This window comes from Myripristis murdjan, chromosome 11 (assembly GCF_902150065.1).
Source record: "Myripristis murdjan chromosome 11, fMyrMur1.1, whole genome shotgun sequence".
NCBI classification, from domain to species: Eukaryota; Metazoa; Chordata; class Actinopteri; order Holocentriformes; family Holocentridae; genus Myripristis; species Myripristis murdjan.
In genome coordinates, this window is record NC_043990.1 from 10,177,846 (window position 1) to 10,205,844 (window position 27,999).

Consider the following 27,999-nt stretch of genomic DNA (forward strand, 5'->3'; position numbering starts at 1 on the left):
GAAATGGACTGAGCAGCTAAGTGCTCTCTCTCCACTGTGGGTTCTCATGTGTTGCTACAAGTCTGCCGTCTGTTTGAATCTTTTATCACAGACTGTGCAGGGAAATTGTCTCTCTCCAGCGTGAGCTCTCGTGTGTCTGGTTTCAGAGGAGTTGAGTAATAAGACCCATGATCCATGACCTCTGCAAGCTCTTTGACAAACAGAAAAACGGAGAAAAATGTTATGATAATGGTTGTTTATCTCTAAATATAATGATAAATCATTCATATTTGTAACCAGGGTGAATGATTTGTTATTTTTAACGTTCTAAAGTTAGAGTTTTACAGACCTGTTAACATGATGTTGGCCTGTGCAGTTGCAAGCTACTTCACTTCTTTGTTTATCCTGGCAATCTTACCACCACTGAGGTTTTCCTGAAACATTGTGGTACATTTTTAGCTGTTCTCAGTTCAAACCTGCTTGCAATGCCTGCTACAACCTGAGATGAAGAGAAGACACAGAGGGCGTCAAAACACAAATAAACCATCTGTGGCACATGACATCCTATAATTTAAACATTGCACTGCAGCCTGAGGGACTGCTCTGACCTAGAATGGAAGCAGCCCAAAAACTGAGAATGGTGAAATCCTCCTGGGTCATAATGTCAGTTTAATTGAGTTTATTATTTCACTGAATAACATTAAAAAAAAAAATACAGGGCGGCATTTTTGGAATAACTTTTCATCACACAATGCACTATAATAGCAACTCATATATGCATAAGCCCTGATCATGTGGTATATAAAAAAGTAGGTCAGTGGTTTGGTTTGTTAATACACGACTAAGGCTCTGACATACAGGTTCTCCCTCCACACCATATTTGTCAGTGGTGTTATACTCTAGAAGACATAGAATATATTATCATGCATTGCCGTAAATATAATTCAGTGAGGGACACATTACGAAATATTGTGCATTTAAAATCAATATCAAGCACCACAGGACAGGACTTCAGGATATTAGAAGGGGGTTGATAGGTTACATAATACATGCAAGATTAGGAAACAGGCTGTCATTTTCTTTTCTGTTTTTGTTTTTTTTTTTGTTTTTTTTTTCTAAAGAAAGATTAGTCAGGGTATGTATTCTTGAATCATGCCATGAAGCTACACACTCCGACCAGTAGGTGGCGGTATGCACCTGGTTTGTGATCCCCAAAGCAAACACATAGAAGAACTTTTGAGCCTGTTATCCTCACCGTGGACTGTTTTCATAGCACTTCTCTTTTGTTTTAATTACAGAATAATATCTGAAAAAATAGACAAAGATTTCATACTAACAAAGACTGGTATATATCTCATGTTAACCATCGGAAATTTTGTCTTATATCCATAATATTGATTTAGCTTTTTTCTAAAAAAAAAAAAAAAAAAAAAAAAAATATTAAGCACAGGCAAAAATCATTTAATAACCTAGACATAGTTATCAGACGCTGAAGTTTTGTTTTTTCTTTCTTTCTTTTCCCTATATTTTGTTATATGTTGGTCATTGTATTTTATTTTTTATTTTTATTTTATTTTTACACTGAAGAATGTTTACAGAATCTCTAAAGACATGAAGTGAAATATACTTTTACTATACTATGATTTAAAAAATTTTTTGTTTTATTTATTTATTTATTTTTCTAACAGCCGGTTGGTTCCGTTCCGGGTTTTGCGACGTGCCGCGTGCAGTTTTGAGTTGTGGTGGGAACGGCTAACTAGTAACTTTGTGGTCGCTGCATCCTTTTCTTCTGCTGCTGCTCTTCTTCGTTTTGGGAGTTAATTTAAAGAGTTTACTGGAGTTATTTCTTGTCAAATCCCCCCGTATGCAGTGGGTTAATGTTGTCGCTTGCCCGTGGAAACCGAGGTGAGTGTTGTTTTCAATGGGTTGAAGAGGCTGAAGCCGCTCGGGCGGAGATAACGGTCCGTGTAGCCGGTTAGCTCCATGCTAGCTAACAGCCACAGCTCAGCGTCCAGCTAGCGGAGCCCGTCAGGCGGCCATGGAGTGCCCGAGTTTCTCCAAGTACTCCTGGCTGGACTTTGTTTTCTCCGTGGTCGGAGTGTGTACATTCCTGCTGGACTGGGGCTCGGACGTGTGGGTGGCCACCGAGTTTTACTGCCGCGGGGACTTCTTCTGGTTCGGGGTTCTGGTCGGCCTCATGGTGCTGTCCTCCGTCGTGGTCCAGATGTTCAGCTGGTTCTGGTTCAAGTACGACCGGGAGCTGGAGGGCTTCAGCGCCCAGAGCCCGGCCGGCCCCGTCCTGTTCGGCGGCCGGGAGCACGTCTCCTGCCTGTTGCATGTGCTGCAGCTCGGCTTCTTCTGCAGGTGGGCCTGAGCTTACTGTGCTCATGTTGTCATCAGGGCACCTCTCTGATTGTTGTTGTTGTCAAGAAGTGCTTATCATGTAACAGTCTCAGTTTTCGCTATACCAGTCTAATAACTCAGGACTCAGGATGACTATGGATCATTTATAAGGATAAATAGATAGAGATAGGTAGATAGATCGATTGATAGTTCAATAGATAGATTGACAGAAGTAGGTAGGTAGGTAGGTAGATACTTTATTCATCCCGCAGGAAATTCACATTTTCTTCAGCAGTATCCACAGATTACAAATTAAGTAAATAAAAAAATAGAAATAAAGAATAAGATCTAAGTATAACAGAATAAGATTTGAGTACAACAGAATAACCTAAGTACAACCCAGTGTGCAAAAAGCAATGTGCAACAAAAAAAAAAAAAACAGAAAAAACCGTGTGCATGGGTGTATAAAATGTGCATAGAGGTAGGTCAATGTGCAAATTTAGAAGAAATATACAGTATACACATGATAAATAGCAGTAAGCAATATAGACACTATGAGCAAGGATTATAAAAAGATAGGAATATGAACAATTTCAACAGAAGTATGAACAGTTAAACAGAAGTAATAACAGTTAAACAGCAGTGGAAAATAACCTAACCAAAAGACAGACAGGTAGATTTATAGATAGATAGACAGCAGTTTCAATTTAATTGAAACAGTATCAATATATTCTGGCATGAAAGTCACTGTTAAATCAACCCTCAGCCTAGTGCATCTTTTAGTTTTTTTACTTTTATACTGAGATGAAATTTCCTGTGATGATCATGGCTTAATATTTAAAAATATTTTAATCACAGGTGATCATATTATTTCAAGTGATAGCAAAGTTAGCATGCAACTAAAGTTTAGACTAAAGTGACTTGTTTTTTTGTTTTTTTTTAATAAGTAGGCCTCTGTAATTTGATGGTTGAGTATAGTATGGTTTTCATCATTTCATCATCTGATAAATTACATGCTGATTCCATGTTTTTGTCACATGAGTCTAAATGGTACTGATTTAAATCCTTGTGGTTTTACAGCACTAAAGGAGAGGAAATAGTTAACCATAGAGGCATAAATCCTTCACTCTCTTAGACAGATATACAGAGAGACATTTAGACAGATAGATGTGCTCAGCTAACCAGTCGATGGTGGTTTCTCAAGATAAGGGAAATATTTCAGCAACAGGTTACACAAAATTGAAGACCCAGCCTCTGAGGTGCAAACAAACAAGCCCAGTCAGGACCAGAGTCAAGTCTTAACTCAATCATAATCTGTACATTCGCCACAGGCTATTTGTCAGTGTGCCTGTTCATGTGAAAGTGGACATTCATACAGAGCAGTTCAAGCATCTAATAGCATTGGACTGGTGCAGAAACCATAAAGGTAATTTTGAGGTGCACCAACGAGTAAATCCAGTGTCACAGAAAATACATTAATGCACGAAATGCACATGTAATTGAGTGAATAGAAGCTGAAGAGTTAGTTGATGTCAGACAAAGCGACTTGCACAGCTGCTCAGAGTTGGTATGTGAGCCTTGCAGTCACATTATTTCAGGAGAATTGTGCCATTTAACAGTAATTTCTGTCCTCACTAGGCACATTTCTGCTATATGGCAAGGCTTCCGGGTCTGGTGGCGAAAAGAACAGGGGTCAGAGTACGCCATCTACCTGACACATGACCTCAGCATGCTGCGGCTCATTGAGACCTTCTGCGAGAGCGCGCCGCAGCTCACCCTCATGACCTACATCATGCTGCACACCAACAAGGCCAGGACCGTACAATGTGAGTTACTGACCTCAAATAGGGATCAGTCTTGTAATTTGTGAATCAAAGAGGAACAAACTATTATTTGACTTCTGCTATGGCTACAATCAGCATAAGCTTCCTCTTTTTGCTTCACTGACGTCACAACTTCTGATTTGTAGGTGTGAGTGTGGCTGCATCGACCACTTCCATAGCCTGGATGGTGGTGGACTACCACCGCTCTCTGCGCTCCTTCCTCCCGGACAAGGCCAAGCAGGGCTGGGGTTCCTCCTTGGTCTACTTCCTGTGGAACCTGTTGCTGATCGCCCCACGTGTGGCCGCCATCGCCCTCTTCGCCTCGGTTCTGCCCCGGTATATCGCCGGCCACTTCTTGATACTGTGGCCCATTCTGGTGTTCTGGGCTTGGCGGCAGGAGACGGACTTCATGGACAGTGCAGGCGGGGAGTGGCTCTACCGGGCTACCGTAGGCCTTATTTGGTATTTCAGCTGGTTTAACGTGGCAGAGGGGCGGACCCGAGGCAGGAGCATCATCTATCACTCCTTCATGATTACAGATGGAGGGATTCTGTTGGCCACTTGGTGGTGCTACAGGGACCCGGTCCTCACGCAACCGTACGCCTCCGCCCTGCTCACTGCTCTGACTCTCTCTTACTTCCTGGGCCTGGCATTTAAAGCTCTCTACTACTGCTGCTTCCACCCTAAGCTGTGGAGGCCCCCGGTGAGAGACCCAGGAGCGGCTGACGAAGTGCCTGACGGAAAAGTGCTCTTCAAAGACTTATCCGTCCAGGACAGCACCGTGTCCACGCAGCTCCTCAACAAGAGGATGGCCCGCCATGCCACTCGCTTCTACTCTGAGCAGGAAGTCGTTAGAATTGTCAAAAAGACAAACGGAGAGGAGGCCACCACCGTTGTCTGATTTGTTTGGGTCAAAGCCAACCATGCACTACAGTTCAAATGTTACTTCCCAGCCTGCTGTCCACCTCAAAGCTGTCTTCCCTTTATGCTGCTTTTTATAAGAGGCAAAATACTCTGAATGAAGCTGTGGTTGTTTTGATAAGCTTATTCAAAAAATAGTACAGGGATGCATGTTCTGCAAAACAAAAGGTATTTTATTATTTTTATACTTATACTCTACTTTTTTGTATATCCAGTAAAATGTTTCTGTTTTACTGTACTAATGGCCCTACAGCATTTTGTCGATGTTGAGGAAAAACCTTGTATTTCCAAAATGTCAGCTTTTCAGGGATTAAGAAAACTGTGAAAAGCATGATGAAAATGCATTTCATACATTATTCAGTCAGGGTTTCACAAGCTCAAGAGGCTGGAGAATTTCTTCAAAACATGACCATCCAAATTGAACTTAAAGGGCTTCTACATAAAAAAAAAGCAGGGAAAAGGAGGCACCAGTAAATGTAGGGGAAAAACACAAGGGTTTATATAGGAACTGCATATTTTATTTGGTTGCTTAACAGACTGCATCTCTCTAATTAAGGCTTAGGGATATAACGTGGATACACAAAAACAAGCAACAATATGTTTAACTGAATGGTTTCTTCAGGTGAGCGGCTTCTTTGCCTTCACTGGTCTGTTCAGTATCCATTGTTTTTTTTCCCCCCTTTGAATTCATTGGTGGCTTCCTTTTCCTGTTTCCTGCCGCTGAGTGCCATTGCAATATTTTCAGATGCTGTAATCTGTCTGTGTCAGTGAGGTTTCTACAGGACATTATTGTAATTTTTAATGTAGTTATGTGTTTTTAGACACTGTTACACCTGTAACTGCTGGAAGTTTTATATGAATGAATGTACAATAGACCATCCCTTTTTATCCGTGTCCTATTACTGTGCCATGCCACTATGTTAGATCAGTGTGACAGGATACTCCAATTTCTTCACATAATAACCTCTCTAACAGTGACTGGACCGTGGTGAGGCTTTTTTCCTTGTGTTAAAAATGAAACAGTAGAAGAAAAATGTTACTGTTGATTACTGCCGTAGTTTTTATGGGTTGTTTAGATGTTACACATGCCAAAATGAAGTATTTACTTTGGTATCAGTTGAGAGTTGGTGATAAATTCTTACTGCTAAGTGTGTAGAGTAAAATGGTATTAGACTGGGTCAATTAGTATTATTCTAGAAAAAAACTGGAATCTTTTTTGGTGTCTTGGTATTTGTTCAGGTTTGCATTCTGTTTTAAATCAGGGCTTCATGTTTTTGTGTAAGACCTCTTTTTCCAAAAAAACAATGTATTTTAAAGTATTTTCATACAGAGTAGAAGCCTTACTGAAGCAATTATTTGCCATATTTACTGAACTCAAAAGTCAGGGTCAGTAGTAGCTATTGATCTGTCTCATACCTCATTTGTTATGTAAGACTATTAAAGAGATAAGAGCCATACATGTCTCCTGCATTACCTTTTGTTGTTGTTGAATGTCCATTACATAGATGGTTGGTACTATTATAAAAGTAAAAACATTTGCAGCAAAGAAAGTCTGTTTGACGCATAAAGACCTTAAACAACTTTTCCTTTACAGCTTAAAATATTCTGCAGCTACACTGAAGTGCCAGGTTTCAAGTGGAAATGTCTGTGTACACTCATGTATGTACCTTTAAAAGTTCATGTGACTCCACTGGAGGGTTAATTTGAAAGGCGGGGTCATGTTTGAACACTGAACCTTGGCTGTTTGCTTGCTTTCGTTTTCACTCACAATACATACTCACACACATATAAGTAGCCCTGCAGCAGACAGTATGTAGTTGGACGAGCAACAGAGAGAAGCGTTTGGAATTTAGACACCATGGACGGCACACACTACTCTTGGATTGACTTCCTGTTCACCTTTGGAGGTCTGCTGTTCTTCCTGGCTGATATCGGGTTGGATGCATGGGCAGTTGTGACTTTCTATCAGGAGGAGGCTTACGTATGCCTGGGTCTGCTGCTGCTGTTCCTGCTGGGCTCCTCGCTCCTGGCCCAGGTCTACAGCTGGCTGTGGTATCGTTATGACGACTACGCGACACACACGAGTGTTGAGAGCTGCCTGAACCCGCTGTCACTCAAGCTTCTGCATGTGATCCAGCTGGGAGTCTACCTCAGGTTGTGTAAGCTCTGTTGACTGATCATGTGTGTGTGTGTGTGTTGAAATGGCCACAGGCTGTGTCAACCATTTATTTCACTGTGTTCATAATAAGTGTGTGGAAGAGTGGGTGTAAATACAGCCAGCTTAAAAGTTTGAACTATTTACTTTGTTTGAAAAGGGCATTGTCTCTGACTAGCATTCCTTGCGTCATATTTGTCCCGCCCATACAGCTGTTCATGGAAATATTCCCATTTACAAGAAATGCACCCGACTCAAGGGCTAAAGGAATATTTGATAGTGATTACATGATTAGTCCTTTTCCCCTTCCCCTGATCTTATTAGATTTAGAGATGTGCATAAGTCAGTTTTTCAAGGTGAACTAATTGGCTTTTGGAACAATGAGTTTACTAGTTGGTGTCAGGACAGGCCTGTCTCAGTCAGAAAATCTGATTTTTTTGTTAACAACAACAACAAAAAAATAGCAGTAAAAAGATTTTTCTGGTCAGTTGTAGCCTTCATGCTCACAACTTCCTCTTTTTTTCAATTTCTGAGTAGTGATGCAACTTTCATGACAGGTTTCTGCAAGCTTTGTAGAACAATGTTGGGATTAGACAACTAATATACATAGATCAACAGATAGATCAATAGATATATAGATATAGATTAATTAATTCATTTATTTTAAAGAATGAATGACCTCACTGGGATGATTGGTTATAATTTATTTTGGCCATCAGGAAACTCAAGTGCCTCTTACTGTACACTTGGTTGCTGAGGTGGAGGTGCAGTAAAGTGACGTGACTCTTTGCCCTCACAGGTACGCCTCTGTAATGGAGGTCGCTGTAAAGAGCTTCACCAGCAACAGCTGTGACCCCGCCGAGGAAGCCACCGTGTCCCTGAGCCATGACCTCTGCATGCTGCGGCTCATAGAGACGTTTACCGAGAGCGCGCCCCAACTCGTCCTCATCCTCACTGTCGTCCTGCAGAGGGGCACGCTCGACCCCATGACAAGTATGTAGCCACAGGACAGAAATGCGAATCTCTGCCCATGATACACACGTTTAGTAGTGAATAAAAACAGTGATGCCAGAGGAAAATTACATGTATAAAAGAAGAGGCTTTCCACACTCATTTTTGCAGTAAAGTGTAATTTAATGAGTCAGATGGTTTAAATACCAGGGAACCCATTAGCCTCATCAGCCCGCAAGGTCTCACCGGCCCTACATTTTTAGACTTCCCTGCTGGCTCTACTCGCTTTAATTGGTTTGCAAAGCAAAAAACAGCTGCAGCCATGTGCACGCCTCGATCGTCGAATTGTTGTCATAACTTCTCTATGACAGGGTTCCCACAGATTATGGACTCTGGAAAGTCCTGGAATTTCTGGGAGCCTATTGTAGAGGGGGAAAGTTAGGGATTTTAACAGATTCATGGAACAAGTCATGGGATAGCCTACTCGGGGATTTTGTCTGTTTCAGTTTAGAACACAAGGGGCTTCTAATCCACCAAACCTAATATTTATTTTCCATGATGTCACATTATGAGCTTTGATAAGACCTCTGAATCTGAAGGGTGGTTAAAGTAAAAGAAAAAAACTGATGTATTTAGGTCATGGAATTCAACATTTTAGTCAATGAAAGTCATGGAAAAATCAGGGAATTTTACATTTGCTATTGAGCAGGAATCCTGCTGCTATGATGACCTCTGTCTCTCCTCAGTGCTCAAGATGGTCGGTTCGGCCTCGGCCATCGCCTGCAGCGTGACCATGTACCACCGCTCCCTGCGCGCCTTCCTGCGCGACAGGCACCAGCAGACGATCGTCTCGTCAGTGATCTACTTCCTGTGGAACCTGCTGCTGATCGGCCCTCGCCTCACCGCCCTCGCCCTGTTCACCTCCGTCCTGCCCTGCTACATCTTCACTCACTTCTTGTGTTCCTGGCTGGCCTTGTTCTTCTTTGCCTGGCGGTCAAAGACCAGCTTCATGGACAGCACCGGTGGGGAGTGGCTCTTCAAGGCCACCATAGGCCTCATTTGGTATTTCAGCTGGTTCAATGTGGTGGATGGGAGAACAAGGTACAAGGCTTTGTTCTACCACCTTTACATTGTGCTGGATGTGGGGCTGCTGTGTGGTCTGTGGTGCTGGCAGGTCTACAGAAAAGAACCTTATTTTGAAGGAACACCTGTCTATGCCATATATATTAGTGTTGCCATTGTTGCAGTATACATCCTCGGTCTCTCACTCAGAGTATTATATTACAGATTCTTTCATCCAAAAGTTGCCATGTTGAGTGTGATGCCAGCTTTAGTACCAGACACAGTGGACGCAGAGATGGTTATGGTGCGCAGCATGAATGGCCCACCACAGCCAGCCCGAACGAGAGAGAACAAAAGAATGAGGAAGCTGGCTGTGAACTTCTACTCCTGATCACTTGACAGCCACAGGACCTGAGGCTGGACAGTCACACAGACGTGGTGCAGAGAGGACAGACGCAGCGTCATGGGACTGCGTGGGCTTTCAAGGGTCTGACCGGCTCTGTGGTGCTTAATGACTGAAACAGTTTCAGATGACAAAAAGGGAAATCTCCAGAGCCACCCAGCGGGTCACATGGTAGAATTAATAAATCCATGACCAAATACATACACACAGATTCATAAACCATACCCTTCACTTTCAAACCCATGCTTTCATGTTCGGTAGCTGTCCACGGATACAAACCTGTACCTTTGGATTTGTGAAATGTGCCCCTGAATTACGAATCTGTATTTGATTTGAAACTGTACCCTCCGCTCTGTAAGCTTTTAGATTTGTAAAGGGCTCCTTAAAATTATCAGTCTGCACCCTCACATCTATAACCTGTGCCTTTGATTAGATACCCTCAGATATGAAAACTCAGCTGTGTCCCTGAATTACGAGCCTGATCTCTGATCTGTAAACCGCACCCTCAGATCTGAAAGCCGTTTCCCTTGGATTTGTAAACAGTATTCTCGGATTCACAATTCATGCACTTAAATTACCTGTTTCTGCTGGGAGAACGGACCATATGGCTACATGCACTCTAATTCAAAGTCACACGGTAAAACAGCATCACCTAGGCAAATCCAGTTTATCTAGATTTGAGGATTACTGCTGATGTTTGTGATGTTTTTGGTGCACTTCAGCGCACGAATCATCGCCTTTTTTGATCTCCAAGTTCAACCTGAGGATACGGACTCGTGCATCCGAGGGCACAGATTTGTAATTCTAGGGTAGTGGTTTACAAAACTGTATGAAACTGATTTTCATGTGGATTTTTTTCTACCATGTAACCGCAGATTTTTTATTTATTGTATTTTTTTTTTACCAAGTGCATTAAGAAAATTGCTCTGTCATCGCTGTTTCTATGAAAAATAAGAGCTTGTGTGTGACGAAGCATTTCCTCTGTGGTTTCCACTGGTGACGTCTGACCTGAGGTTCTCCTCTGAACGGAAGTGGCATCATTCAGAAAGTGACTGAGGGACTGGGAAACAGATATTTCGGTTTTGTTTTGAAGACGGCACTTTTGTTATCAGACAATTTGATACAACTGTATTTTTATTTAATGTTTACAGTAACGTATAAACAAAATATTGAGCTCAATCAGTAAATGTGTCACTTGAACCTTTTTTTAAAATTTATTTACATTGTAATGAGTGTCTTAAATACACAGGAAAACCATACAGGACCAGAAACAGTGTTGCGGTCCCAAACAGCTAGTGTGGGGAAATAGTGATTACTGTAATTAAATTAGTTACCGAGTAGTAAGATAGTGTTCAGTTGACAGGATCTTGTTGAGCCTTACACGATCCTACATAGCCTCACAGGTCCTCGACAATGAGATGAAATATATATTCATATATATATATAAAAAAACAGGGAGGAGGAAAAAAGAAAGCCAGCATTTTGAACATAACAGTATTTGGCATTGGAGGAAAAAAAAAAAAAAAAAAGTCAAATCTAGCGGATACACCCTTTAAACACTGCATGGTCTTTTTTTTTTTTTTTTTTTTAAGCCATGCCAGGTTATACTTCAAAACAGACCGACATGCAGACAAAAGTATAAGAAAATATTAACAAGAAAACACATTCCACAAGCTAGTACAGAAAAAAAAGTCAAGATTGCATATGGTCTGTTTTCTAAAAAGGTATCACAACACTGACTCTGCAAAAGACAAAGGACTGAGAGTGAACAGGCCCGTTTCCCTTTGACCCATTTAGGTAGTACAGCAATGAACAATCAAAACAGAAGCAAAGGACTGCTCGTGATATACGGGATTCACCACATTACGTTGATCTGATCTGTCTTCAAGTTACCATGTCCCTACGGATTGATTGTCTCTAAGCCATGTAAGCGTTTCACAGCAACAAAATGCAATTTCCTTTTCAAAAGGAAAGAAAAAAAAACTGTATTACAAAGCAGACATGATTGTTGAGAGATGAGCGTTTCACAAGTAAAAGTCTGAAAAATAACTGAACTGTTTCACTCCAAAATGAGATATCCACCACTTGAAAGACATAACACTATTCTCTGACGGCGTACGCCAATCTCGATCCCCTCCCGTGGGAATATTTTTCCCCCAAAAATGGATACAGAGATTTCTGGAAGGAGACCCTTCAATTACAGTGCAGACAGGACAGTCAAACCTAACGTCTAACTTAGTGACAAAACTTAATGAAGCATAACAAGTCTCGGCAGCACTTTAAAAAAAAAAGTATAGAGTTAAAAAAAAAAAGTAACATAACACTTCAAATAATGTAACAATAACGTGAGGATAATGTATTAGACTAAATCTTAAGCATTTCCCTTTGAGATTATACGTACAGATGATGGTTAAAGGCACAATATAAATATGCACAGTCACTCAAGAAAGACAAATACACAGAAAACACATTCTTAATGGTCAAGCTGCATGTGTGTAAATACGAAATCATCTTCAGGCTCAGTATTGTTCAGTCGTAATCTCAAACAGACCAGGGAAAGTCGACCCTCCCGCTTTCTTGACCAGCTGCTTCAGGCAAATCAAATCCCTTGAAACACAGTCTGTGAACAAACCATTCATGTATTGCACAGTCACCCCTCGTTTATTTCCCATTATGACTCACGGCTGCAGTGTGACTGATGAAAACCAACAGCGGTATATAGCCTGTGACAGCTAAATTAAACAGAACTTGGGAAAACTACCCGTGATTCAAAAGCAACTGAGGAAATACGTTGCATGTCTTTGGGAAAATAAAAATGGATGCAATGTTTTTTTTTTTTTGGTAAATGACCACGACATTCAATTGCATTGACAAAGCATTTTTTTGATTTTGTGCTGAACAGAACAACAACAGCATGCGCACTTGTCAAAGTAAATAAATGTAAATCTGCAAGTGGCCAACAAAGTATTTTGTTACCCATACCCGAACAAATTCTTAGTTGCCAGACAGAATCATTGGTTTTGTCAAGAGCTGATTTAACCCCAAAACTCTTCCAACTGCTCCCCCTACGTTGTTCTCTTTCTGCAATTAAACATGCAAACACAACCACGTTACTATATTGTGATGAGATGTCGCAACTTTCCAGCAAATCACCAGTAAATGCAATAAAATAAAATCTCTAGGAGGCTAGGAGGTGCGAGTCCTAAAATATATCTGCCATGACTTAGAGACAGTGAACATACAGAAAACATGAAGTAGGATATTTGTTACCAGGTTCACGTTATCCTTATTCATACAATCAAACAGCATAAACGGATAACCAAACTCCAACCACAAAAGCATTGTATTTAATACAATATGCGTACATTGTGCGACTCATTTTACACTTTTGTCTTTACACTTTGAAAAGCTTTATCAATGGAAGTCTCCTCACAGGATTTCAAGGACACTTAGGACTGTGCTCTGAGGAACGGCGGACCCAAACAGCGGGTTGTCTCAATATACACATTATACACTTTCCATTATGCTCAACAAACTGGATTTCCTTACTAATACTACATGGGTCAGGAAACTAACTTCCAAAATTCAAAGGCCTCTGTCACTATTTTACCAATCTGAGTAGTTTTCTGAAATTGAACTGTGTTCGTCTTGTGGCTAGTGTTAGTTTCTCACCCTGCTTGCACACGGAGGCCCCTGAACTGCAACACATGCAATCTGGGAGCCACTTCCTTTTTTTTTTTTTTTTTTTTTTTTAAGTGTCTGACCTCATCGAAGGACCGCATAAGTTTGTCATTTCAACACAGTGGAGAGGTCAGGGCAGCTGAATGACATGATGCTGTGGTTTGGTCAGGTCAGGTGGGGAGTTCACGCTTAGTCAGAAACGATCAGTACCATACGTCAAATACAAGGCTGTCTTCACAGGAGGCTAATTGATTAGACAAAAATCTGATTATCTGTTACTTAAACTGAGCTGATTTCATCGACAACTGTCAGAAACTCAATGGTTTGCATACAAGACTGCAAAACGGTGCGTGACTGCTTTCCAGCGTAGTCCAAGACAACCTAGAAAAAAAATGATTTTTTTTGGTAATTGTTGTGATATTATTCTCTGAACTGTACAGCGTCTGAACATCTGAACAGAAAGTTCAACCAACCCAAAGAGAGCGAGCCGGTGAAGAACACCTTTCAGTCCCTTTGGTTGTTTCCATCCATGGATTTGGCGGAGAAACCCAGAGGGACAACGTCAGCCCCATTAGGCGTTTCATACTTAAAAAAAAAAAAATAATAAATGACAAAGAAGCTGAGGGACAGAAAGAAACAGATGCAGGTGCCTTCCCTTTTGTGTCCAAATCAGTGCCAGGTTCAGCCTTGGTGAGGTTAGCTGCCGTAGAGGTGGGAGTGCTGGGCATGAGGAGCTTTCGTTCGGCTGACTGCGCGTCCAGTCTGTTTCTCACAGTCGGCGCCAACCCAAAGTCCGCCTCAGTACGTCACCGTCACACAGTGAGTCACAGGTCACCAGTGAGAGCAGGTAGGCGTTTTACAAAGTATGAGTGTGTATCGTTGGGGGTCGGGGAGGATTCTCAGAAACTCAAGTGTCACTCCACAAGCTACCGAAAAGACGACTGTTATTTTTTTTTTCCCTTTATTGTGTGACATCCAACGCCACCTCCTTTACAAGAAGTCCAGTTCCAGGGCTTGGTGCAGGGACACGAGGTCTCCGTGGGTGGAGATCCGCCAGAAAGGCATGTTGTGCTGCAACAGGGAGACACAAACAAATCAGCAACAACAATACTGATCGTACACAGCGGAGAAGGGCTCGGTGTAAGGCCATCATGATACAATAACATATCACGTATGTGGGTCAAGATATCCTCATACACTGCAGCACTCTATAAAACTGAATGGAAATGTCTGAAAAGAGCTTTTATGATGCATCACATAACATCTTGTATGATAAATCATGTGAAAACTGTCTCAAAACTGAACTGGATGGGCTGGAATGATGGGTTGTGTGGTTTCCTGAGTGTTACCTGAGTCCACATGGTGTTGACATATCCTCATTAGTTGTCTCTGCATTCAGTTCCATTGCAAAATAGTGCCCAAAAATAACACTCAACACATGAATGAACGCCAACAAAGCAGATAATGCAAATATATAAAGCAGCAAGTTGTTGCATCCATTTTTCCTGTCTAATTACAACTGTTTTTAAAGTGCTATCAGCTTGTTTCGTCCTGGTCACTATGCAGAGGTTTCCTGCAGGTGCTACCAGGCTGATCGACTTTCCTAAAAAAAATTAGCATGAAGACTTGTTTTTTTTTTTTTTTTTTATAGTGGCATAATCTGGTTTGTTTATGTGCAGAAAGTGTTATTGTGGAACCTGTTTTGCCATGCTATTGATAAAGCATTCTGGATTAGCAGTGGAGCATGGAGCAACCAAATAAGAAATGTCAACACCATGTGAACTCATATCACACACAGGAAAATATACACCCCAGCACTCGAACACAGCTCATTTTTGCTTTAACACGGTGCACAACAATGCAGCTGTCACAACACCGTCTGAAAATGAAGCGCATAAACGCTGCATGTTGATGTAAGGGCACGGATAATTGATTGTATTGTGAAAAATAATGTGGTAACATTATTTAGACGTGTGACATTCACCTGTTTTGCTGCAAACTCCTCGTCTCTCCCATCGCCGATCACCACGTACGTCACTTTCTTCCCAAAGCGAGAGACGATCCTCTCAAAGCAACTCTCTTTCCCTGTGAGAGAGAGAAAAACACGGGGGGAAATTTCACACTTAATTACAGACTTTCAGAGGCTGACCTCGTGCAACACGCATCGAGTCAAGAAACGGCTTTAACATAGTAACATGTTTGCTCGGTGTTATCAAATGCACCTATTTTGGTGGCACTGTAGATGTTCTCGATGGGGAAGATGTCTCCCAGGCCGTAGAGCAGCACCTTCGCCAGAGCAGGAACCAGCTGAGTTGTGGTCACGAGGACATTCATACATTTACCCCTGTCAGACACACACACACACACACACACACACACACACACCAAGACACAGAGAGGCTTTAAGGATGAGCGAGGTCTTGTTTACAGTCAATAGTTTATGCTGTTTATCATTCACTCAACAGTCAGAGCAGTTCAAAACATACAATAGCATACATGTAAATGAAGAAGAAATGTGCTAATCTGAATACTCTGCATGGAATAAGTGTATTTAACTTGCTAACTTCCTCATTTGAGCCATTTAAAAGAAACAAAGCATCCCTAAATTGGTGACACAATGTGGCATTTCCAAATGCAGATGTTCCCGGGGATCTGGGTAAAAACTAATATCAAAACTCACATTTTGCATCTGGAGGACATTTTTAAACTAATTTAGGTCAGACTCATGTGAGCCAGTATCAGTCCTGTTAGTTCCTCTAGTTTAAAGAGAGATATTACACAAGGTTTCCACAAAATTTTCCAAGAGGTAATATGGAGATTAAGAAAAAGGAAGGTAGTGGTTTACCTAGTTTTAGACTGAGGCAATGTTCAGACTAGACTGCTGTAAGTTGCTTATTTTTTGACAGCTTACTCAATAAAGTCATAATCAATATAAGAATAAGCAATTAGCACACTCCAATCCAATTTTTTGCTAAATATTTCCAATTATTTGGCCTTAAGCACAATGTACTGGGTGAAATTATAGGCCTAGAGAATTAGAAAGTACTTTTACTTTCTAGTTCTTCTTTTTTTTTTTTGTTTTTTTTGCATCAAACAAAAGTACAAAACACATCACGTAAACTAAGAATTATTCATGTAGCTTTTCATAATAAAGTATGTCTCAAAGGAGTTTAGTGGGAGCAAATGTACCTAAATCCAAGTAGTGACTTCGCTGAGTAAACTAACACTTATGAGATAAATCCATGTTAACTTGGGTAAGGATAACTGGGAGAAATGGTGTTACCTTCCTCATCACTTCAATCTACGTATTCACAGTAGAGAGCCAGAGTGCTGTGCGTAAACATACCACCGGTCAACCAGTGAGGCAGGAATGAGGAAATTGTGCTCATTTTTTGAGACGTGCCTAAAGCAGATGTTTGCCCCGATAGAGTTCCTGTGTACAGACCTGGACTGGATGAGCAGCAGGGACTTGAGCGCGGTGCTGAGCCAGGCGTCCGTGACGTTCTCGATCTCAGACTGCAGCCGCAGGAGCAGCTCCTTCTTCATGGGACTCAACAGGCCTGGAGGAGCCGACAAGATGCATTTATAACTTTGGCCCACAGATGGTGCAAGAACACAACCTCAAAGCTGACAACCATGATGAATGACTACAAAGTTTACACACTGCTATCAGACACATTTACACAATCCCTGTTTATACACAGTATGTGTTCTGAACAATACAGTTAGCATAACAATAAGACATGTCACTACTCAACCAACACAAATACTGACTGTTTTTTGATGTCTGAAAACATGCACCCTCCCTTTTTTGTTGACAGTGTCTATTTGAAACAGACTTCCACAGTCCAATGTCCAAAAGGTTAAAGGAAGTACACACACACACACACACACACACACACACACACACACACACACACACACACAGATATCTATTTCACCAGTTCATTTGGCCACTATACAGAAACATTAACAGATTTGCACAACAGCCAAAATAAATCAGGGCCATAAGAGCTCCTAGACTTTTCTCTGCAAAACAAACAAATAGGGGATTCAAAGTATCAAAACCACATTTTACATGATGCAAACTCACCTCCAACATTCCCTTTGTAGCCGTTGTAAATTTCTTTTAGCCGGCGGTAGCGAAAGGCCAGTTTGCGCATCCACTCCACGCCGCCCTGGACCCCTGTGGTGGCTCCCGAGGCCCCGCCGCCGCCGCTGGGGCTGTTGAAGCCGTCCGCCAAGAAGTTGTAGTTACTGAGGAGGGGGAGACACACAGAGGGGTTTTAATGACCGCTGTGACACCAAGGCAAAGAAGTTACCTGCTTAAAACATTTAGTTCAAAACCCACAGGTTCACATTATTTATCATGTGCAAAAACACAGATCCAACTTCTACTGATTCTACCACAGATTTCATTATAACTCTCTTAAAACAGTGTTGGCTGATTCTGATGGTTAAACACACACATCTAGCCCTAACATGGAAAGACAATGAACATGGCCAACGCATTCAGACTTCTTCAATGCATAAGAACAGGTGTGTGATCATGCAAAGTAATGTCACAGTCCACAGTGTATCTGCGTTAGCTACTGGACAGAAAAATTCAAACCTCAGATCCTGTCCGTTGTCGTCAGAGGCCACATCCTCAACGTGGACCTGATCACACTCCTGGGAAGGAAAAAAAAAAAAAGATAATCATTCTTATCCATTCTGTATTACAAACTTAGTCATATACAGACTTTCTTGCAGTTGGCAAAACATGAAAAAAAGTGGCCAGTAAAATATGGGAAGTTTCTGGTGTATTATGGGTTATCCCAGTGATTGTAACCTGCGGACCAAAAAAAAAAAAAATCTCTGTACCTCCAGGTCATTGAAGAAAAGGTGAGTATCTGCCAGTTCAAAGATCAACTCCTCCATCTGCAAGCCCAGGTTCAACACGGTGGCTGGATCCTGAGCAAATACAACATAAACTCACGGTTAATATACTTGCTTTAAACTGATCTTGGTGATTTTATGCTCTATGCAGAATAATAAACACCAATAAATACCTTGCCAAACTTTTGTGCGAAGGAGCCTGTGAGCAGCGAATGGAATATAATGATGGTCTCGTCGAGATCCCACAGAAAGATGCGCTAAAAGTAACAGGCAAGAAAAAATTCACTTCATGAATTTAAAAAAATGATCTAATCCATTCATAAACGTTCATAGCTGTCATAAAGTAATATTTAATAAAGGTCCATTTCCTCTATGTCGATTGTTAGTCTTTACACATGTATTCTTGGATAGATAAATGAACACAAAACAACAATAATAATAACAATATTTGTATATTTTGTTGCAATATAATTAAGGTTCATGCTATCATGAAAAATGTAAACAAGCCTTTTACAGCATCATGTCATTAAATCCTGTAATTTTTTAATGTTATTATTCCTTACGTTAGTAGCTTCATCACTAAAATGAATTAAAAGAAATGTCAATGTTCAATTCAAAATCAATATTTCAATGTTTTAGTTTTTGATGCCTGTTTCTGTTTTGCTAGTGAAGAGATTAAATATGATGCTAATAAAGCATTTTCAAAACCTGCGATCACGTCAACATTTTGTCCATGCATGTGAGTGATGAGGTGCCTTTAGCGCTGCTGGTTAACACGTTACCTCCAGGTCACTGTCAGCAGGCGGGCTGCTGTCAGACTTCTTGGCCTTCCCCTTTGATTTCCCCACCGAGTTCCTGCGTCCCGGCTCCTCCTGTTCTCTGGCCCCGGCGGGCAGAGCCACACCCGTCGGGAGAGCGACGCCCGTCGGCAGGTTCTCTCGCGGGGAAGCATCTTAGTGACAACATACAGCAGACACGAAGGCTTCAGCACTTCATAAATGCATCAGTTCTGTCAGGCGTTTAAAACTTGAAACACAAACATGCTGGGATTACCACGGAGGGATCCTAAATATTGGTGCAATGCACGCTGCAGGACACGGTGGTGACAAGTACCACAAATAAATGGCGATGAAAACCTAGTAAGCCCACGGAGTGCTCTAGAAACAGCTTGACACACGATAAGGGCAAGACATGAAGCTGACATTAAGGAGAAGTAAATATAACTCAAACAGTGCAAACACCTCTGGTGGGCAGTCCAGCCGAGGCGTCCTCTGACTTGATGGCTGGATAGCCGGCCACGCCCACACTCACACCGTGGTCGTTGCTGTTTGGCAGCGCAGCAGGCACATAGCTCGGGGGCGGTGCGTAGTACTGAGAGAACTGACTCTGTCCCACAGAGTTATAGCTGTTGAACTCCTGGATGAACGGATTAAAAAAAATCTGATCAGCAGGAGAAAGGTGGTGAAAAGGGTAGCAAGCACAGGATTAGAGGGGGTGGGTACGCACTGTAACAGAACTATTTCCACACACACAGATAGAGGTAAAGGCTAAAGCAACTTCAGCATTTATTTTTAAAGAACCAGGCGGGTTCTGACGGGTTCGGGCTGCCTTTGAAAACTCTGCCGTACATTACGATTGGCTGCTAACCAACCTAAATGCTAACAGTGTGATTTTTTTGTCTTTTTCCAGCCTGAAATCAAAGTACTATCAGAACACTGAGCAAAGAATCATCACTAAATTTAGGCTACATTCACAGCATTATGGCATATGTTAGTAACACATTTTTCTGTGCAATAAATGATGAGTAATGAAGCCCCAAAACAATGTTTCAGTTCTGGTGCTATCTTCTCCGCAAGTGTGCTACAGAGCCACAGGTCAGGTGTTCAAGTTAAAATAATAAAAACCCCATAAATAAGTGCTTTGTTGAATAAAAAGCACCGGAGAACAAACCCCCCAAACATATTTTGTACTGATAATCACTACTAATCACTACTGTGCATCCACCCAGCCCTACCTTTTGTGCCTTCAGTATTTTAGTTGATTTAAAGCTGTGCATAAAAATAACTGTGATTTCATGTGTGCTTCAGCAAAAATGAAGACACTTTTGCACTATATGAAAATGTAATCTTCTGATTTTTGAGCTGATCAACAGGAGAAGACACAAAAATTAGCTCGGAGTTGCAGAAAGTGTTTTGCTCTGTGTCTAATTTCCCTGAGGAGCGTTATGTGTCTCTGTACCTGGTGTGCCACTGTGGTGGAGGCTGTGGTGGCGGCCGTGGCTGAAGGGATGTTTGAGTACACACTGGATGTTGTGAAACTCGACCCTGATGGACAGAAAACAAACTTTAAAAAAACAAAACAACAATCAAAACATATTTTTGTCTACAAAAAAACACTGCTGCTTTGCTACCCTAAGACAGCATTTTAAGTGACTGAATGAGAGGAAGAGAGCTGTGCCACGGCAAATCCAATATTCCCCTTCACGTCTGTGTAGTTAACATTTGTGGACAGGGTACAACAGCTTTATGATGTGAGACAGAGTGAGGTCGCAGCTTGCCTTGGCTTGGGTATGAGTAGTGCAGCTGGCCTGGCTGGGTTGAGGTATATGCGGTGCTGAAGCTGAGAAACCCAGGCTGGCCAACAGAGGGTGCCTCAGGCAGCCCTGTCTCTGTTTTTATGCCTGGCCACATAGCACCTGAAGATGAAGAGAGAGCAATGGAAGCAGAAAAAGATAGCAGGAGAGAGGAGAGGATGAGGGAAGACAGGAGGAAATTGAAGAGACCAGATCTTTAAAGTGAAGATGTGGGCTTGGTGTGTCAGCAGAAATCAAAAGCGAATCGAATCTGCAGCGCAAAAGCACAGTTTAGGCTACTGAAGCATAGTAACGCAGCGCCGTTTTTAGTGAGCAGACAATGTTAAACCAGGCCATCAGAGTGAAAAAGGGGGACTAACCAAAGGGTGGGAGGCCATAGGTCTGCCCTGTCTGGGGGAAAGCCGAGTACACAGTGGACTGGGCCAGAGGAGGAAAGGCCACTTGGCTGGTGTAGGACGTCACTGTCGGGCTGAGAGAGACAAAATCAGTATGTCACATCATGTGCATCACATCATCTGTACTGTGTATACCATGCCAATCATGCCTATACAAGAACCTACAGAACTACAATGTTTCCCACCTCTTTAAAGCTATAGCGGGGGCCTTTTACATATAAACATTTGCTACACTCAATCTAGTGTTAAACAAAATCACATAATGATGATTAACACTATAACTACCGATAAAATTCCATGCATTTTGCATTTGAAAATTATATCCCTGCTAATTACCTCATCTGGCAATTGTGAATCTATAAAAAGGCTTTTTTAGTCCTGTTTTGCTTTGCACATGGGCACTGAGAGCAATACAAATTGTCTTTTTCAAGCAGAATTTAATTTACTGCCAGAAAAGGGAGACAAATCATACAGAACTAAAGTTTCATACTGCAGTTTCAGCAGCACATTTTATTAATCCTTCTGAGGCGACACCATTTGTTTGTGTTCTGAGAAAACAGAGAGCGTCGTTTCAAATTTGCGTGTGATGCTAGACATATTTAAACATCCAGTTCAATTCAACTTCAACTGAAATCCCTTTACCAATTTCACAGAAAAAAATTATGCAAACACAAGTGGGTATTCCCCCAAAAGCTTTGTTTATCCATTACAGAACTACTTCCTTGTGTAACTGGTTGCAAACACGGAAAGAGTTCTGCAATAAGACAAAAAGTGTTCCACTGAATAACTGCTGACTTCCACTTTATGACTTTGTGAGACCAGCTCAACTCAGTACTCTTATTCTTTGAGATGCTTATAAAAATCATGCACTGCCTAAAGCTGCCCAAAAATCCTCTTTGTGCACATAAATACAATAGATCTGCGCCGTATTTTACTTTATCATCAATTCTTTTGTATCAACATGTATTCATATCGATACAGAGCTGTGTGTGTTGTACATTTTCACATAATACGGCACAACACATTTAGCACATTGTGTGTTAAATAAGTTATTTGTGCTAATTTTGTTTTTCAAGCTGTACAAAGTGATTTTCTGATCACTTGATGGTATGGAGAGCACAAACTCTAAATACAAAAAGCCACTCCTGCTCCCAGCCGATTGCTTGTAGAAACCAAAAGCGAAGAAAAGAAAAAAATTAATTTGTTGGAAATGAGCTACATGATTTACTCTTGCAAAGCTCCTGTTTGATTTGAGATGAAGCTGATGCTGCGAGTGGTTGAAGAGGAGAAGCTGATCGTCGGGGCCAGGCCGGCTCTAAATTACACGGTGGGAACAAGACCCACAATGGTGACTCTCAAACTGCAATGGGTCATTTTACTGCAAAAAATATGCATGTAATATTGCTTGACACAGCTTTAATAATTTGGCAGGTGAATTTTAAATTAAACTGTTTTGAGTTATTTTGTCATCAATACATAACACTTTGTATATTTTAAGTCTACCCAGGTGTTAATACAGTAGGCTGCATTTTAAGATCTATTAATCTAATTCCAGTTAATTCTGCAGAGTGCTGCGGTGTATCGTGACACAAATCGTTCTGTGCCGTGACAGCTACTGCATTGTGCACTGTCTCAAAAAACATCCTGACATACGAAGCACAGAATTACTGATATGCTGCATTGAGTCCCTGTTCAGAATTACCAGTTAAAGCATTGTTGAGGTGCCACTTGAATATTTCAGATCAAATCAGCTCAGATCTAATATTAATCTTATAAAATATTTCAGAGCTGTAGGAAAACACTGAACTGTTATATTTCAAACAGAAATACGGGTGCTATAAGAAGTACTGTAATTCTTTTACTATTGCGATATAATAAAACGTAAAAAAATATTTACATCTGTTGCATATAAGCAGGTTACTCACTTGCTTCCTTGGTATGCCAGTGGAGTATATTCAGAGGCTGCTGTTGTATCTGGTTCTTTGCAGGTCACAACTACATTCAAGCAAAAGCATCCAACTCAGTGTCACATTTAAGTGCTTCGCTTTTCCAAACCTTTATCACAGATTGTGCAGAATCAATGAAAGTGATTTGTTCCTACCAGAATGTGTATATGAGTTGAGGGAGTCACCGCAGGTTTGAGGTGCTGCTCCTCTCTCTGGGTTGGACTGCTCGTGGTCTCCTACAATCAGGAACAAATTATTAATGCTCTGCACCGCCGCTTATAAAAGTTGTCAGCTCTTTATGCATTTTCCACTTACCTCCATCAAGCGGGGTGCTGGACAGGGCAGGGAAGGAGCTTTCCTGCTCTGCTGGACCTAGGAGAGCAGTCGGGCTCCCGTCTTCGCCCAAATTACTGCAACACCAATGAAAATCCATTATATTTTTATAAGCTCTGTTGCCAGGCTACAGTTATCTAAAGAAATGACACTCTACACAGTTACATCAGGCAAAAAAAGCAAAGTACAATAAACACATAAAAACAAGCCGCTGTGAAAAAAAAAAACTCTCTTGTACCCTGTTCAAAGTTATGATTTATCCTTGGCGGCTTTTTCCATAAGACAGTGTAAGTAGCAATTTAAAAGCTTTGAAAGATCAAAAATAGGCGTAGAATCATTGAAGACTGACCTTGGCTCTTTCTCTAGTCCATCGTCTAACCCAAGCCTGGCTTTCTTTGCCTGCAGAGATAAAAACAGGCATTTACTGAAAAGTTCCCTGACAAGAAGATGGTGAAAGACTGTGTGTGTGTGAGAGAGAGAGAAACAGAGAGGAGCACTGCCAATTTATTACACATAATATAATATTGAATCAATGAGCATTCCCATTGACTACTGTGGTATTATTTTTAAAAAAGACCATTTTGGCAGTGCAGTAACCATCAGAGGCATCATGTCATGAAATGAGACTTATTCTCTGGTGCTTCTACACTGCACTGAATATCTTACTCTAGACTGTAAACAATGAATTCAGATTAAATAAAATTAGGCAATTAATTTGAAGAGAAATGTTTACTTCTGCTTTCAGCAACGGAGTCAATTTCCTCTCTGAGCCATGAAGATCTGTTTTGCACCAGCAAGAGACAGAGTCATTTGTGTTGTAGCCAGTTTGGTCGAGGAAAATCTCAATGCTGTGATACATGACTTTATTATTTAACATTATCCATTTCGTTTGACTGCAGTAAAAAGGTTAATGCAATTGCTTTGGTCAACAAAATATTTGTCAAAATACTGTCAGAAAATACTGGTCACGAATAAAATGATTAATCAGATTGGCTTTCTGATTTCCAAGAACTCTTATAAAGGTCATATTTATAGCTCACTTAATGAACTGGGCATATTTACTATAAGCTATTAAAGCTGCAACTAAATAACAACTATTTTCATTGAGGCTTAATCACTAATCCTTTTTCTTTCCCATCTATAAAATATTACAAACAACAGCAAATGCCGATCACAAGTTGGCAGATCCAAAACTGATGTCTTAAAATTGCTACTTAGTCTGAACAGCAGCCAAGAAAAAAAAATACTTTTTTATAACATAATGAAAAGCAAGCAAACCTGAGCAGTGAATGTTTTGGGGATTTTTTTTATTTCAATTAATCAATTATCCAAATTTTTACTGATTAATTTTCTGTCAATGGACTAATCTGTTAACCAACTAATTGTTTCATCTCTAAACGATACAGACCTGAGGAAAGAGATTTAAATGTAATACTTGATATTAAAATCAACACAACACAATATCGTCGGTGACAGCATCACAAGAGTAGAGCATAACTGATGGGACCCCCTGCCTCCCCCAGTCCAAGTTGTCATCACTGTGTGTGTGTATGTTTGAGTGTGTGTGATTGCATTCTCACCGGCAGCTCAGGCAGCTCCTGGGAGTCATCCATCTCTGCAGCAGAGCGACCCGACATGTCCGCACGCTCGACCTACTGTCTGCACCTGGAGAGCCTGTCTGGACCCTGCTTCACACAATCACAAGCAGACAAGCACATGGGCGCGGAGTGAGCGGCCGTGGGCAAAGCCTTATGTAGTTGTTCCATGGTGTGCTACTCCCCTCCCCTTGTCCCCTAAGCATTCATCAATGCAGCCCTCCCCCCCTCCTATCGCTGGGGTGATCAGCGGGGAGGCGCGGCGGCGGCGCGGCAGACAAAGTGGGGCACCCTGCCCTCACCTCCAGCACGAGAGCTGCAGGTGAGGCACGTGTGGCACTGACGTTGCCCCGTGTCCCCACCACTCAATGTTTACAGTGGGATTAAGGGAGCGTGCCACCTTACATGTGACCTAACCTACATTCGGAGAAACGTATTCTCCAGAAGTATTAGGTGCTCAGGTGCAAGCTGTCATATCAATAGGTGCCCCGGGGGATAAGATCTAACCTCGTTTTGTCCACTGCTCGCCAAACTGGCCTTTCTCCACCGCTGGAAAGATAGAACATTTATATAACTGACATAATGTAGACAAGAGAGGGAGAAAATAGGTCAGATGGCAAATTCAAAGCCCTCTAATATGTCAAGCACTTGTTAATGGCTCACGTTCTGAATCAGCGGTGTGCCACCTGAATTGGCCGGGCCAAATTAAAGCATGTGTCAGCTTATGCAAGATCTTTGTAACTGGACACAAAACAGGTATTGCAGGTAAAAGGAAATAAGGCCATCTTTACAATTATACAACATATTTATGTTTTAACCAAGGGCTGGGCAATAATTTTATATCCTTTATTATCTTTCAACGAAATAAAAAGATTGTATGATAATATTGTGATATCGTCATGTACAGCTGGCTTTGTGTACACTGTCACTGAGTTTTGTTTGACATCCCAATCAATACTAAGGCTGGGCAATATGGACAAAATCAAATATGACAATATCTTTGACCTTGAAATCAATATTGTGATAACATTATAGCAATGGCTTTTGGTGCTTCCATACAACATTTACACAAATGATATCTTTGATATAGGCTCCATTAGTAATGTGGATAATATATGAGGAAGTTAGTGGCAAATAAGAGAACAGCTAAAACAGTCTGTTAAGATCTGGAAATGACATCCCTTTACTGTAATCCAGCTTTTAAACCATGAGAAGGCAGAACTTATGCCGTTATCACAATATCCAAAATCCTAAATGATATCTAGTCTTATAGCATGGCATCAATAAAATATCGACATCTAACTACTTAATACCATGCTTTTCAGTGTGATAAACATCAATTTGATTATTTAGCATGTGATTCTGCATGAGATCAATATCGAAAAATAAATCTTATGATTGATTTCCACACGGTTCTACAATTGTCTGTATTTACACTACATAAAACCAAGTGGTCATCACAAAGGAAAGCATGAAAAACATCTGATATCAACAAGTCCAAAAAGAAAAAAAAAAGTATCACGTTTCAATCTGCACTGTCAGACAAATTTAGCAAAATGAAGGCCACGATCTCATGCAGAGCTTAAACAGTCCTGCTGCCTCTGACTGACTGGACACACTCATTAAAAGCTGCCATCAAAATCCCAGCTGCTCGGGGTCTTCAGCTAAAGCTCGCTCACTTCTGCCAACATTAAAACAAAAACTCCTGGGTTGATCTGGGAAACCCTGAGTTTCTACCACCAGCCACTCATCATGTCACACAGGATGGACAGGTATTCCTCTGGATGATTAGTTATAAATATTTCTAGCCATGTTATGTGTCTTGTGTGCTTTAGTCTTAACTGTTGAGTGACTTGCCAATTTTGATTTACAGATCATCACAGCCACTGAGGCACAAAAATATCAATTTAGTGCGTGCAGGCTCTAAATGCATTGTGGATGAAAATGTCTGCATCATGTTTGTGATTGTACATCCATCACTTCAGATCATCTTTCATGTTGTAGTTTGTGTTTGGTGTCTGCTTCTGGTTATGATTCAAGGCTCTCGGCGCCTCTGTGGCATGTGAGATGTCAGCTGCTCTCACTTCAGCACTGTCCGGGCTGCACGCTGTAAATTAACCACTCGGTTGGTAAGAGGCTGCAGGCACGGTGCAGCTTCTGCCATTAACTCACCGTGAGTTAAGCTGCTACTAACTAACTAACTAACTCAACGCCACCAGTCTCGTCTGCACACATGGGCACTGGTTTCAGCTGCTCGGTGAAACCAGCAAATACCTCAGCCAAGGACGGCTGCTGTGAAGGTGAGGGCTAGCACATGACTATTTCCTGAAACACAGTCGCCACTCCGGTTGTAATTCAAACACGGAAACGCTGAAGCACAATTAGCATATTGCCACACATACAGGTAATGATAACTAAGAGATTACACCAATCTGATTTATTATAATAGACACTTAGCGGGCCTATCGTGCCAGCAATTAAACGCCACCATTGAAGCTCCCCAGCGTCAACGTTAGCCACTGAGCGTTACGTAGCCCACCTTTAGACATGTTAAAGGCCGCGGTCATAACATCCACTTTGCATGCTCCCAGTGGCAAAAAAGTTAAATTTGATGTTTAATTTACATGCATGCACACTAATGCATCCAGCCTTAAAGAGCTAACTAAGTTAGCTTACACACGAAACTTTTCTGTTCCAGAGAATAGCCGGAGACAAACCATAGGAGTGAGTAATGGCAACGTGTGAAAGCATCTCATTCTCACCGCAGCCAGCTACAAACCCCATCGCAAAACAAGCACGTATGAGTCTTGAAAATGATCAATGTGGATCTTACCATTGAGGAAGTAAATTAGCTACGCTTTTATTTAAACGTCTTCAAAGTGAATCCACAGTGTCAAGCTTTGTCTGTTGTCAGGGAGCACTATTTTGCAGGAAGTTTTGG

General features: G+C 41.4%; 3 protein-coding genes across 4 annotated transcripts; 2 read left to right on the plus strand and 1 right to left on the minus strand.

Moving 5' to 3' along the window:
* Positions 1-1,692: 1,692 nt before the first annotated feature.
* On the plus strand, positions 1,693-6,368 carry xkr8.3 (XK related 8, tandem duplicate 3). Its single transcript, XM_030062901.1, has 3 exons — positions 1,693-2,343; positions 3,961-4,148; positions 4,292-6,368. The coding sequence occupies exons 1-3, from the start codon at positions 2,018-2,020 to the stop codon at positions 5,044-5,046; spliced, it is 1,269 nt and encodes a 422-aa protein (XP_029918761.1). The 5' UTR covers positions 1,693-2,017; the 3' UTR covers positions 5,047-6,368.
* Positions 6,369-6,891: 523 nt separating this feature from the next.
* Positions 6,892-10,813, plus strand: LOC115367235 (XK-related protein 8-like). Its single transcript, XM_030062902.1, has 3 exons — positions 6,892-7,220; positions 8,021-8,214; positions 8,919-10,813. The coding sequence occupies exons 1-3, from the start codon at positions 6,925-6,927 to the stop codon at positions 9,623-9,625; spliced, it is 1,197 nt and encodes a 398-aa protein (XP_029918762.1). The 5' UTR covers positions 6,892-6,924; the 3' UTR covers positions 9,626-10,813.
* Positions 10,814-11,192: 379 nt separating this feature from the next.
* eya3 (EYA transcriptional coactivator and phosphatase 3) lies at positions 11,193-27,999 on the minus strand. 2 transcript variants are annotated; one of them, XM_030062894.1, is made up of 19 exons: positions 27,892-27,999; positions 25,044-25,148; positions 23,813-23,862; positions 23,446-23,540; positions 23,286-23,366; positions 23,110-23,179; positions 21,149-21,258; positions 20,754-20,891; positions 20,435-20,520; positions 19,438-19,612; positions 18,979-19,148; positions 18,370-18,453; positions 18,182-18,271; positions 17,931-17,989; positions 17,412-17,575; positions 16,764-16,878; positions 15,541-15,662; positions 15,303-15,403; positions 11,193-14,389 (listed from the first exon to the last, which is right to left on the minus strand). In XM_030062894.1, exons 2-19 carry the CDS (start codon positions 25,098-25,100, stop codon positions 14,309-14,311), a joined length of 1,848 nt encoding a protein of 615 aa, XP_029918754.1. In that variant the 5' UTR covers positions 25,101-25,148; positions 27,892-27,999; the 3' UTR covers positions 11,193-14,308. The 2 variants fall into 2 exon arrangements, with proteins under 2 accessions (XP_029918754.1, XP_029918755.1); XM_030062895.1 differs by lacking the exon at positions 20,754-20,891.

Bases quoted from the DNA above. Each gene is read 5' to 3' on its own strand.
- xkr8.3 (XM_030062901.1), top strand. From the start codon at position 2,018: ATGGAGTGCCCGAGTTTCTCCAAGTACTCCTGGCTGGACTTTGTTTTC. The intron at 2,344-3,960 runs GTGGGCCTGAGC...TGTCCTCACTAG, and splicing joins CAGCTCGGCTTCTTCTGCAG to GCACATTTCTGCTATATGGC. The intron at 4,149-4,291 runs GTGAGTTACTGA...TCTGATTTGTAG, and splicing joins CAAGGCCAGGACCGTACAAT to GTGTGAGTGTGGCTGCATCG.
- LOC115367235 (XM_030062902.1), top strand. From the start codon at position 6,925: ATGGACGGCACACACTACTCTTGGATTGACTTCCTGTTCACCTTTGGA. The intron at 7,221-8,020 runs GTTGTGTAAGCT...TTGCCCTCACAG, and splicing joins CAGCTGGGAGTCTACCTCAG to GTACGCCTCTGTAATGGAGG. The intron at 8,215-8,918 runs GTATGTAGCCAC...GTCTCTCCTCAG, and splicing joins CACGCTCGACCCCATGACAA to TGCTCAAGATGGTCGGTTCG.
- eya3 (XM_030062894.1), bottom strand. From the start codon at position 25,100: ATGTCGGGTCGCTCTGCTGCAGAGATGGATGACTCCCAGGAGCTGCCT. The intron at 23,863-25,043 runs GTGAGAATGCAA...TTATCTCTGCAG, and splicing joins AGGAGCTGCCTGAGCTGCCG to GCAAAGAAAGCCAGGCTTGG. The intron at 21,259-23,109 runs GTGAGTAACCTG...TGTCTCTCTCAG, and splicing joins CTGGCATACCAAGGAAGCAA to CCCGACAGTGACGTCCTACA.